The 13,323-nt window shown below is 37.3% G+C and overlaps 1 protein-coding gene across 23 annotated transcripts in view; it reads left to right on the top strand.

The window, feature by feature from the left end:
* DLG2 (discs large MAGUK scaffold protein 2) overlaps positions 1 to 13,323 on the top strand; it is a 1,704,777-nt gene that overhangs the window by 1,415,179 nt on the left and 276,275 nt on the right. For 22 of the 23 annotated variants that reach the window (XM_032488772.1, XM_032488771.1, XM_032488766.1 and 19 more), the window contains one exon: positions 4,721 to 4,823. In XM_032488772.1, coding sequence (XP_032344663.1) covers positions 4,721 to 4,823 — 103 coding nt within the window. Of the gene's footprint in view, positions 1 to 4,720; positions 4,832 to 13,323 lie in introns of those variants that run through there. The other variant, XM_032488779.1, reaches the window with a different exon arrangement.

Below are 13,323 nucleotides of genomic sequence, written 5' to 3'. Positions count from 1 at the left end.
AAATACTAAGATATAGCCAAATATTTCTGGAGAACATTGAGTCATGTATCCAGGGAATCCCTGGAGCCCCAGGCCAGGGGCCCTGGTGGCTGAAATAGCAAACATAATGGTCATCTTTTAAAAACAAAAAGAAAAAAGATTGACTCTGGACATAGCCCACCATTCACTTTCACATTAGCACCTGAAAAAAAAAAACCCTACAACTACTTGGTATTTTAAAATGTCATATCAATAAGGTAAACTGTTTTTGAATGCCTCTGAAAATGTTATTTGAGCAAAGATTACTGATAAAAACTCAAACCTCAGAGATAGAAATAGAAATCAAAGTGACCTTGAAAAGTTTGAAAGACTAGAGTTAACCATGTTTGCTAAAACCTGGAGGAAGATCATCAGGAACGTGGTCAGTGTGGTATTGTGCAGAATAACAGCACCATCAAGGGCTCTGCAAATGTGGAGCCCCAAGGTGAAGAAGATTTGATTATCACTTGCCCAGTGGAAATCAAACACACACACACATAATAGGGCACATCTGCTATAGTGGAAAGAAGCCTGGGCTGAGCAAGAGAAGCTTTGGGCTCATCCTAACCCATGCTCGCTCTGATGTGACTTTGGGCAGGTCCTTCCCCACTATGGAGACCATCTCAAATGTGAAAGCGCTAGATGAAGACGTTTTTAAGGCTCTTCCAGGGCTAAAGTTCTATGTTCCTAAAAAGAAGGAAGGGAGGGAAGAAGGAGAAAAAAACATGAAGTAACCCATACATTAGTTAATTTCCATTTGATTTTATTTCATCACTTATAGCCACAGCCCTTTGAAGAAACACTCACAGCATAAAGATACTATTTATTTCCTGCATGCCTATATGCACCAGGTTCCGTGTTAAGGGCTTTACAGATATTGTCTCATTTATTTCATGCCACAGCCTTGATAAGTAGGGAGATATTACACCTTTTTTACAAGTAAGGAAGCTGAGGTTTGAAGAAATTCAATGACTTTGCCAAGTTACTTAGGTTTAATTGGTGGACTCAGGATTCAAAGCGAGTTCTCTCTGACTCCAAATCTTTCGTTCCTTCCCACTTTTTCAGGTTCCCTTAGTGTACTAACTAAGAAAAATTCAGAGGATGATTAGAATATTGAAAGATGTAGAAGTCTGATGCTATAAAGGGAAGTCCAAGAAAAGGTGGTTGTTCACCTGATTTTCACTTCAAATGTCCAAAATACATTCCAGTAGAGCAAAGATTAAATGGCTAAAAATCCATGGTTGTCCCAGAAGAAAACATGGGCAATCTGTTTAATATCCATCAGAAAAGGGAAGATGTAATAATACAAAGCTCAAAAAGCTAAAAAGGGAAAAAAAAATGTGACTATGTAAAACACTTTAAACTTCTATATGGCAAAAAACAGTATACAAGGGAAAAGTTTACTTAAAATACAATACAAAATACAAATACCAAACTAGTAAGACTATTTCAATAGTTATCTGAGACGAAGCACTAATATTCTTGATATGCAGATGAATTTTTAAAAGAGCAAGCTAACCAAACAAACAAAAAAAAAGTCAAAATAAGTGAACAGGCATTTTATACAAAAAGAAATTTAAATAACCAACAAAAATATTAAAAGATGTTTAACCTCATTATTGAAGAAATGCAAATTTTAGAAATATAATTGTCTACCTATCAGAAGGACCAAAGTCAAATGTTGGGGTATGAGCAGTTTGGGATTAAGAGATACAAACTACTATGTATAAAATAGACCAGCAACTAGGATATATTGTGCAGCACAGGGAAATACAGTCATTATTTTGTAATAACTTTAAATGGAGTATAATCTATGAAAATATTGAATCACTATGCTGTACACCTGAAACTAACATAATATCATAAATCAACTATACACCAATAAAAAAAGAACTCTCTCTATGATATATTAGTAAATGGAAGAAAATCAAGGTATAAAGCAATATGTAGTATATTATCTTTTTTGTGTAAAATTTTTAAATTATTTATAATTTCATAAACCTGCTATATTCATAACAGAAATTATTGGTAGTATATACAAGAAGCCATCAACATGGTTACCTCTGGAGAGAAAAGTAAGAGGTAGAGGGAGCCTTCAATTCTTATACTTTTTGGTGTTGCTTTGATTTTCATGTATGTGCATAATGTAAACAGTTGTCCCTTGGCTGTTCCAGGGACAACTCCCTCCCCCCAACTCCACTGCAGATACCAAAATCCACGGGTGCTCAAGTCCCTTATAGAAAATGGTGTAGTATCTGCACATAATCTATTCACATCCTCCCATATACTTTAAATCATCTCTAGATTACTTATAATACCTAATACAATGTAAGTACTATGTAAATAGTTGCCACATATGTAGCAAATTCGAGTTTTTTTGCTTTATGGAACTTTCTGGAAGTTTTTTTTTGACGATTTTCAGCCTGAGGTTGATTGAATTTACCAATGCAGAACCTGCAGATATAAAGGGCTGACTGTCTATTAATGATATTTTTATAACAATGTATTATTTGGGCAAAGAGATTATGGCCTGCTTTTTCCTTCATTATTAGTTTCTGTTTGTTCAGTGAATAAATAATTATTTTTTACATGTACGATAGCAAACTGAAAGAAACAAATCATGCATATACCTTATAACTTAGGAAATATACTTCCAGGGAATTTAGCCTTCAGAAGCAGCTTCATAAGTGTTTGTAGTAGCAAAATGCTAGACACAGCTTTAACCACATCAATAGGGATCATATTGAAAAATACTGGTATGGCCAAACCATGGAATACTAGGCTCCCTTTAAAAGGTAGAATGATACGAGCTGATATGGATAATGTCCCAGACATAGTGTTAAATGAAAGGCTAAACAAAAACAAGTTATAGAATTACGTGTATGATATGATTCTATCCATTTAAATAGAAAGTCACTAATATATTATAATAAATGTATATATTAAAAAATGAATATAGAGCCATGTGTTTGCACGTGCATATAACAGACTTCTAAAAACATATGCAAGAAACTGCTAGCAGTGATTACCTCTGGGTGTGAAGACAATGAAGAGACTTCCTACTTTTCTTTTTATACCTTTCTGAAGCATAATAATTCATTACCATGATGACATATTATTTGTTAATAAAAAGTTCACCCTAATTGTTTGACAAAAGAGATCATTTGGCCCATGACACTTGTGCATTCAGCTTCCTGTAGGCAGAAGCCTAGCTCAGATTACTTTTTCTGTCTCTTCCAGCTCTCTGAGTCATACTTCTGACTCATCAATGCCTAGACAGTCTCTGAAATGACTGTCATTTAACAAGGATTAAGTCTGGAATTTTATAATTCAAAGGGACTTTAGGCCCAAAGAGCCAAACAGTCCCTTCCCCCTGAGGCAAGAGAGAACTGAGGCTCAGCTAGTAGGGAGTAGCCCAGCCAGACCCAGACTAGTCAACAGACTTCCCAGTGTGACAGTGTAATCAATGCTTTCAGTAAGACTAGAAAGCCAATCAATGCTTTCACCAGAATAGAAAGGTAGGAAATTCATAAAAGTGAATAAGGGGACTTTAACAGCTATAATGAGAGGACCAGCACGTAGAATTGAAGATTACAGATGTTCCAGGTCTGATAGGGAAACACAGTGGCAACCCCCACCCACCGCCCAATATCATTTGTCAAAGAAGATTGATGAGAAATAAGATAAGCTGATCCGCTCTTTTACTCTTCTTCATGGCCCCTAGCCATCTTCCCTGTAAGTAAAAGGAAGCAGAATTCTGATATCAGCTGCATAGCTTGGAAAACTGGCCTTACTGTGTGTTCAGTTGAAGCAGAAAAGCTTCTTAGGGGCTTGTCTTGATCACCTTTGTTCCTGACCCGCCATCCCTCTCCTGGGGCAGACACAGAGCCCTGTCACTGGAAAGCACGCAGTAATTATATTGTGTTGGCTTAGCCTGAATTGGCTCAAGAAAGATTTTAGCCTTTGCTTCTTATTAAATTTGACTTCAGAGTGATTCTTCCCTCTCGGCAGAGTTTTGTGCTTATTTTTTAGATGCTCTGTTTCTCTTCTGGCACGGACCCCAAAATGGGAGTTAGCAAGAGCAACAGAAACTCCTGGCGTTCTCTATTTCATTTTGTCACAATTCATTCTGGGATTGTACATAAGAAATGGGGCAGTCAAATTTATTTTGGAACAAGGCTCAGGACTGTCTAACCAAGCTCAGGATGACAGGACCAGGCATTTGACCAAAGAGAGGGATTTGGCAGGCAGCCAGCCCATTCCATACAGTCTCCCCAGAATCTCATATGAATGTATTATTCTGTCAGCATATACTTGTCTACATACATTACATGTGTCTCTCTTTATTACCCTGCTTTCCCTCTAATTTTGAAGGTTCCTCTCTATCCCAGAAGTCTAGGAAACTCATAGAAGCATATTAAATGCACACACTAAAATCTTAGCGGACATGGGTAGGCAAAACTTGCAACCCACTGAGACCATGGCACAAGCACCCGAGGGGAAATTTCATGTCTCTGCTAACTAAAGTTATCAGGAGCACGAAATCTGATAAGTGAACACTCAAATACCTGGGTAGGACATGAAGGGTTTTGAGGCAGGTAACAATCTCAGACAGCCTCTCAGTTTGGGGAAACTTCTTCCTTCTGTCTATCAGAATATTATGCCTTAGGAAACACCAAAATTCTCCGGCTTCCTCTTTCAGGTGAACGGCATTGACCTTCGCGGAGCATCCCATGAACAGGCTGCTGCAGCACTAAAGGGGGCTGGACAGACGGTGACGATTATAGCACAATACCAACCTGAAGGTCAGTGAGAACGCAAACGTACAGTGTTCTAATGTGCTTCTGTGTGAATGGATACCCGCATTTCTGATCACCGGTATTAGCCAGTCACCACGAAGGTGTTTTGAACTAACTATGGTGAAAAGTTGGTGGTTCATGTCCAAAGAACATGAGGCTTTGTTACTCTTAATCTTCCAAGGAAAACTTCCTACAGTTAGAAAGCCCTGTTTGAAAATATGAATTTAAACAAATAACTAGCATCAGCTTTATTTCATTTACGTTCTTATCTGGTACACAGTTTTGGTCAGCAATGGGCACTAAACAAAACAATTAAGATCTAGGAAGCAGGGGGGAGAGAGCTCATCTACAGAAACTGACCATGACCAGTGGAGACCATCTTCTCTCCCTGTGGCATTAGCTTACTCTCATTAACACTAACACAATTTTTGAACGTCCTTGATGTGGATTTTTTTTTTTTTTTTTTTTTTTTTGCCTTTTCTGCCACACTATCCCTTTGGGGACACATTACTGTAAACCCTGAGACTTGGTGAGATGTCATAAGCTGAAGTAGCCAATGGAGCCTTGATGAGATATTCTAAACTGGATTGGCCAAACCCTGTTTTTTGATTTGTTTCAACATCTGTTTTTGTGGTCAGAATGAGGCTCAATGAGACAACTGGGATGTTACCTACTGTGGAGTTGATTTCTTAGCAAATTTATACATAAAAATCACTCTTTTGTTAATAAAATGTAGTTGCATGCACCACTGTGGATTGGACTTGGTACAAAAAAACAGAGGAATATGGTTCTGCCTTCAAGAAGTGTAGTTAATTGTTTTTGGTCCACGTGGCTAGCAGAGAGGAGTATCTGAACAGCTGAACATAAAAGTACAGGATGCCTTCAAGGAAGAACCTTCGTGCATATGGGTATAAAGTGCTTCTTTGGCCTTTTCAAATGATTCTTTCTTAACATCAATTGGTCTATTGCTGTTTGGAAGATTGAGGTTTGTGTCTTTCCTGTGACATCTTAGGTTTTGCCATTAATAGTAAACCAACCACATGTTTTCAAGAGAATGAAGAAAACATTCCGCTGTATGTGTTTTGGTATGTTACTTTCCCTTTGCCCGACTTTAGAATTTGCAATTAAGTTATACCAAAAAAAAAAAAGTATTAAATGCTTTTTTCTATTGGCTTAGCCTAGATATGGCCAGAGAGCCATCTGGAAAGAGAGATTTTGTGTTTGTCAAAGATGGATGATGTCAACACCAAAGAAACATGTTCTTCCCAGACAGTTTTGAGAAATCTTTCTACTTCTTAAAAATTCACAGATTCACAGAATGACATGTCTTCTAATAGGAATAAACAGCTCCAAAAGCACCCACTGTAAAACAGAAAATGAAAAGATCTGGGTTTACACAATTTGATGAACAAATTCTACTTTGTGCAGATTAAGAACCTGTTCATGGGCTTCTTCCATTTTCTTGATAGCTGTTTTCTTTGGATCTCAGACTCTATGCCCTACACCAGAATCTGACACAAGGCATAGATATCCCTGTCTACTTTCCCATTTCTGAAAAATTTCTTCTCAAACAATTCTGCAGATGGTCAGAATTATAGTTACACTAATTAGGAGCTCTTGATAGTGAAGACAGCCATTTAAATAACCTTGAACAGAATGATTTCAAGCTTTAAAAGTTACAATAAAGGACAAGCACGTCCTCGTTCTATCAGCATAAATCTTCATCTTAAACTTCCTTATAGCTTTGTTTCCTTTAAGCAACGTACTCATTCTGGATACTATGCTGTACTTTATCAAGATGCCTGTTCAAAGCATATCTTATAAATCACATAAGTCGATTTTTAAAGTGCTTCTAAAGAAACCCGCAAATAACAACAACAAGGTTAGTATTTCAAAATGCCAAAGTACAGATCAGATTCACAGAATGACTTCCCGATTTTAATAGTCTAACTGCATTCTAATTTGTCGTGGGTTTAAATCAGTTAGAAATGTGGTCATGCAACATCAAGCAATCATTTTTCCCCCTTTGCAAATTTAATGTGTAAGTGAGCCTTAATTTAACCATTGTTTGAAATGGAAAACTGACTGGATTGTTGTTTAGATCATTTAGGGACATTTAAATTATACAACATATTTGAGAAATAATGAGCAATTTACCTTTAAAGAAACAAGTGAAAAGAAGAGTATGCTGTGAGAGTCCATTAGCACATGCTCACCAAGTCCCTTCGTTTGCACCTGTATTCTGAGGTATCCATGCTAAAACTAATGTTATTGACATCTTTTTTGGTATGGTCAAGAACCAGGCTTTGGGTAAATTCAAATTACATTCAAATCCTTTTAGCAGGAATTATCCTAGATGCCTTGCTCAGTATTACTAGCTATTCAGAAAATTCCACCTTTACCCCCCCATCCCAGGTCTTTGTCTTTAAGGAATTTTTTAAATCTTATTGAGGAGAAAAGACTGACACATTTAATAGAGATCAGTTCCTAATGACACATGACTAAAATTATATGATAAAGGCACCATCTCTAAGAATTATAGAATGTCAGAGGGATACGCCTGCAGGAGCCAGACAGTGCAAGAGTACCTCATGGAAATGGGGAGATAGGACCAGACTTTGAAAAATGGGTGGGAATTATATTCCAGAGAGCAGGGAGCAAGAACATCTTGCCAAGTTATATAAGATTGTGAACTCTAATGTGCAGACACCAAAACCTGTATTTTGTTCACTGATAAATTTACCTTCAGTGTTGTACATATAATTGGTATTTCTTAAAAAGTTGTTGAACTAATGAAGAGAAGTTTACCGTTCTTCAGTACTTGAGTTTCCACTTGATGGTAATGGAAGATTGAAGGGACTCATTTTTACTACTTGCATTTTTTCATTTTTGCTTCAAAGCAGAAAGTAAGTGCTAAACAAGTGTGTATTGCAAAATATAAAAAACATTTCCAACTGTATTTTTCATAGTACTGAGTGCATTTTTTGAAATAATGATAAATAATTTACAATTATTATAATGTAGCAACATATGTCTTCCTTGGTGAGTTTCACTGCACAGGGTAAAGCCAAGGTTGCGACACTCACTTCTGCTTAAGATGAGCTTGGGCTCACTGGCCAGTTGTCTGAATTACTCTATCCATCATCAGTCTTATTCAATGTTTAGTTCTAGATGGTGGAATTGAAGCCAAGTTTAGAGTCACATACAAGCAGTATTTCTTTCTGATGGTGTGACTGTGATTCATTTTTATCATTTTTTTAATCCAATTTGTATCACATGCTTACTTTGAAATTAACAGGTGTTATATTAATAATAGAAAGAAAATAATAGTTATTTTCTCTCTTTTTAAAAAGAATCATGTCTGATACTTCAGAAAAAATTCTATTTAAACAATACAAGAAATTAATTCTCCTAACAATTTCAATTACTTATATTCGATTTGTGAAGTCACTCCAACGCTACTTGGAAAAAGGAAACATAATGCCCAATAATGCCCACCTACCCCCTACAAACACACACACACCCATTTCTTTATCCTTCCCAGAGATCTTGCTCATTGCTTTCAGAATTACCATTCCAAAAGATACAACCCCAAGATGCCTGTATACAAACTCCTTGCCTTTCACAATATGGTCCCAGCCAACCTCCAGACCCCCTCCCCCTACCACCACCCACCAGAATCATCCTTTTCCACCATTTGTCTGCTGCACAGGACTGCTCCCTGACCCTGCACCTAGTCCTGAACTATCATATTTTGAGGTCTTTGCTTATGTGGGTTCCTCTGCCTGGAATTCTTTTTTTTCCCTTTCCACCAATGCATTGCTGCTTATCTTGAAGGCCCTCAGATGCCAATTCCACTACAAAGCCATCTTTAATCTGCTGAATCAGTGTTGATGGAGTCTTTCTGGGAGCTTACTAGACCTGTATTCAGACACCTGGTGTGTCCCTTGTCATGATTTGCACATTTCTCCACTCAAGTAAGCTTCTAGAGGGCAAGGACCTCTACCACTCATTTTATCTCCCATGCTAATTTACTCAATATGAATTTGATTATGATTTATTAAAGAGTTACCAGATGGGTCTTCTTTTGTTTTAGAAGTGCAATACAGTATCTTCAGTGTGTTGGCAAATATTAGTATCAGATGCTTAAGAAGTATTTGCTGTGTGAATATTGAATGAATGCCACAAAGTTTTGATATTAGATGCAGAAAATGGTAAATAAATTCCTTGATAGGACATTTGGTGTTGATACTATTTTTAGATGTTGTCTTTTTGTTTTTTGTTACAAAACCTTTAGCAACTCTAGTGGATAAACTCTCTTTCTCCTGCCTTGCAGAAAACCTACAGCTGTTGCTCTGTAACATAGAACAAAGAAAAGATAATTAAAGCTCTCATATTTTTTAGAGCTCTGTTACTCAACTTTAACACCACTGATGAAGGAAAAAGGCATTGATTACAACCTAATTACACATTTGTCAAAAAGAGTCTAACACAGCATTTCCTTTGGTCAGATTAGGGCAAATCTTCCCAGCGTTTGTTGCCTTCTCACTAATATAATACCACCTATATTTAGTGTGAGATTACTGACTGAGTTGAAATAATAAACCACTGGATATTCACTAAGATAATCAAGTGAACAGTATAAATTGTTGGATAAAGCACAAAATGGAGACAATTAATTGCTACGCTGTCCCCTTGAAAGCCACCAGTATCCCCTTGCCTTTAATCTGGCTACTCAGGGCATCCTGGGGACACTGCAAAGGCTTCAGAAGGGTCAGCAAGTAGGAAGGAGGAAATCGATAGTGGTCCCCATCAGGGAACAGAGACTTGAGCAGACAGTGGAGGGGCCTGATTTCCTCCACTTTTTATTCTTTAACAGAATACTTAACTTCCTAAAGGAAAATCCCAAAGGACAGAGTTGATTATTGCCTAGAGACTCATAAGTGTGGGTCTGGCTTATGGAATTGTGGCAGAGTGGCCATTTTCATTCAGTTAATAGACTTTTTTTTCCCCCACTAAACACTTACTATGCCTCAGTCACTATTCTAAGGAAATGATAAAGCAGTAAACCAAAGAGCCCTCTCAAAGAAATATAAAATTTGTCAGATGGTGATAAACAGTATAAATAAATAGGAAGACAGCTAAAGGTGACAGTAACAGAGAAATACATGGTAGGTACGGAAGGCATTTCTAATAAGGTGATATTTCAGCAGAGACCTAATTGAAGTGAGAAAGTAAGCCATGTAGGAAGGTGGGGCAAGAGATAAATTCTTCTAGAGTCTTGGTCTACCAAGTTTGGTCTGTGAACCAGTAGCGCAGACATCAACTGAGAGCTTGTTAGAAAGGCACAATCTTGAGCCCCAACCCAGGCCAACTAAATCAGAATCTGCATTTTGTCAAGATCCACAGATCCACATTTGTATGTACATTAAAGTTTGAAAAGTACTGCTCTAGAATACTTGGAGACCCTGCAAAAACTGCCATTTAACACTGCTGGGTGGACTGCCTCCACCTGGAGTAGGGGGCAAAGTCACATGAGGTTGTATCCCAAGGTTTGATCTCTGCCATGTGTCACTCAATAGTTGATCATACCTCAGTGGTTTTACTACAGACAGATCCAGCTGCGGGGGGGGGGGGGGGGGGGGGGGGGGAGGGGTCTAAGAAGTTCATGTGTCAGTCACCTCTGCCTTGCCTGTCCTTCCCCTCTAAATACAAATTATCAAGCACATTCATAAATCTTGCTAGAACTCCTCAACTAGTGACACAACAAACCTGTTCAGGCTTCATTCTCTTTAATTATGGCCCCTACCACAGGTGAGTTAAAGAAGCAGTGAGTTGAGATGAGGTAAGGCTGAATCCCATCCTGATGGGTGGCTCTGTGAACAACAACAAAAAAATCATCCAGCCATCACTATAACATTTCTTTCAGTAACTTACTATATTTTAGAGCAGAAATTAATTTAAATAATCTTTTTTGTTTCTATTAAATTGTATAGCTAATGCAGAAAAAAAAGTATATATTCTTTTCAGCATAAAGTGAAGCTCTGATCTTCTTTAGAGTAAGCACTCCGAATTAAGTCACCGAGCTTAAGCCAGAGGTGAAGCCTATGGTGCATTTCTCTATAGGGTCAAAGATATGAATAAAGCTTGAAATTAATTTAAACTTGTAAAAATATAGACATCTTCTATAGCTGAAGGTTCTCAGAAATCAGAGTATATACAACATCCAAGAAGCTTACTTGCAATGCAAACTATATTTCTTTATTTAAATCAATGTCTACATAGATTTATGCATATGAATGAACAGCTGTGGCATGTTGAAATATTTTCTCAATGCAAATAAATGCATCATAAATGCCCAGGCAAGATTTGTAAGGTCCAGCTGTGGGTCTTGATCAGAAATTGCATCAGCATCATCAGAGAAAACTTAAGATGAACTTTGGAATGGAAAATACCATGCAGGACTCTGGATTGCAAAGGGACAAGTATTCTAGTGCCAACTCTAATTCTAGCTGTGTGACTTTGTGGTAGTTATCCACCTTTATGAGTCTTACCTACAAAGAAAAAAGGGTTAGGATGGGTAAGATATTATCAAAATAACCCTTTAGTCATTAAATTCTAAATAAAAAACATGACCCTGACCTTAGGTGGTTAAAAAGCATAAATTCTATTACTTGAAAGTTTTGTCACTAACATAACATCCTTTTTCTTTGCATTTTTTGCATGATTTAAGAAGAAATGAATGCACAATCTAGTTAACTTGGTGCGTTCTGTGTGGTGTAACTAGAATCATTGAGAAATAGAAATTAAGAGTTGGAGGAAGCCTTTAAGACCATCTTGTCCAGCTTCCTTCTTTCACAGATGGGGGAGCTGAAGCTCAGTCAGCAACCAAGATAGGAAAGCAGTTCAATGTCTTAAAAGTGGTCATAGCTACTAAAGCTGAGGCTAGCTGAGCAGCTAGTAAATTCCTTAATAATTCTTTTAATTCACTGTAGTAGCTCATGATGGCAGATGGCTCAAATAGCCCAAGGAATCATCCAATAAGATTATTATGGTTAAATAGACATAAAAGAGTTTAAAAAATTGTCATGGCATCTCAGGGCTTTCTCATGTACACTTCACTTTCCTTTCTAGCTCATTACTGTTGTTAATTACTGTCTTCATATATCACAGGTAAATGATGAATATGAAAGCTTTAGAAGTATAAAAATTGTTTATTTAAAAAGCCACCAATCTTGAAAAATGGATAGTTCAATAAATAGTTCAAATATATTATGATTTTCCTCTTCCTCATCCTAACTTCTTTCTGTAGCACCCTTTATCCATCCATCTATCCATTCATCCATCTATCCATCATCGGTCAGTTCATCCTTAGTGATCGTCTGTATTGCCACATATCAGATTTCTCCAAATATACTGCATTAAATATATTTTAATTAATCTGGTTGGTATATTCTAACTTTTACCAAGATATTAGGGAGGAAACAAAGGTGCATATGACTCTAGAATTTGTACTGCTTAGCCATGTCTTTCTCTACAACCCTCTCTCATGTATATACACATCTTACTATCAGATATTGCCACCTCCTGCAACTAGAAGTCTCCCTGGACTCCTCAATGCATCCGTTTCCTACCCTTCTCCTAGTTGCTTTGTTCCCTCCTCATCCTCCATCTAACACATAGCACCATAGTATATGACCAGAAATATGATTCTTGCAAACAGAGTCTGCAGATTCACGGGAGGTTCTCTCCAGATGCTTTCATGACTAATAATGCTGCATCCCTCTCTGCATGCCCACACCCCAGTTTGGACCTAGAGAAATGTAATGAGGACAAAGGGAGGTACCATTTCCTGCCTCATAGAAAACTCTCCTGACCTCATAGATTATCCTGAGAATACAACATTCCAAATTCATATCAAAGGGATTAAAAAGATTTACAATGCTAATTATAGGTCACCCCTCCTCCAACTGTATCATCCCTCTTTCCATCCCCACAGCAACTCTCATTCCATAATTCAATATTTTGGTCTTTGTGTGTATCATCTATATAATAATTTTATATTATTTTGGGGGGGTCTCTTGGCATCTAGTAACATAAAGCATTCACTCCTTAGTACTGAAAGAGGCTAAGTAAATCCTTGTGCTAGAGGCATTTTGACAGCCAAGAAGATCTCTTAGATCCATACTTGTCTTTAACAACATCCAGATCAAATACAAGGAAATAAAGAGGCTTAATCCTATTCTTGACTATACAAGTATTGCAAAATGAACACAGATCCTTGTTAACCCTCAGATGGGAGCGTTATCCTAGGTAACCCTCCCGTCTGCTACAAAATTACTGGATTTAGAGAACTGTTTCTACAGAGACAAAAAGAATACAAACCAAGACAGATATAAAATACCTACTAACTTAACTCTGTATTGCAGGTTCCCAGTCTAGTTTACCCTGACATCTGTTTGAATATCCCCCTATTTAAGCCAATCCTCACGTATAATAATGAGTA

This window comes from Camelus ferus, chromosome 10, assembly GCF_009834535.1.
Source record: "Camelus ferus isolate YT-003-E chromosome 10, BCGSAC_Cfer_1.0, whole genome shotgun sequence".
Lineage (NCBI taxonomy): Eukaryota > Metazoa > Chordata > Mammalia > Artiodactyla > Camelidae > Camelus > Camelus ferus.
This window is presented reverse-complemented; position numbering and strand designations above follow the sequence as displayed.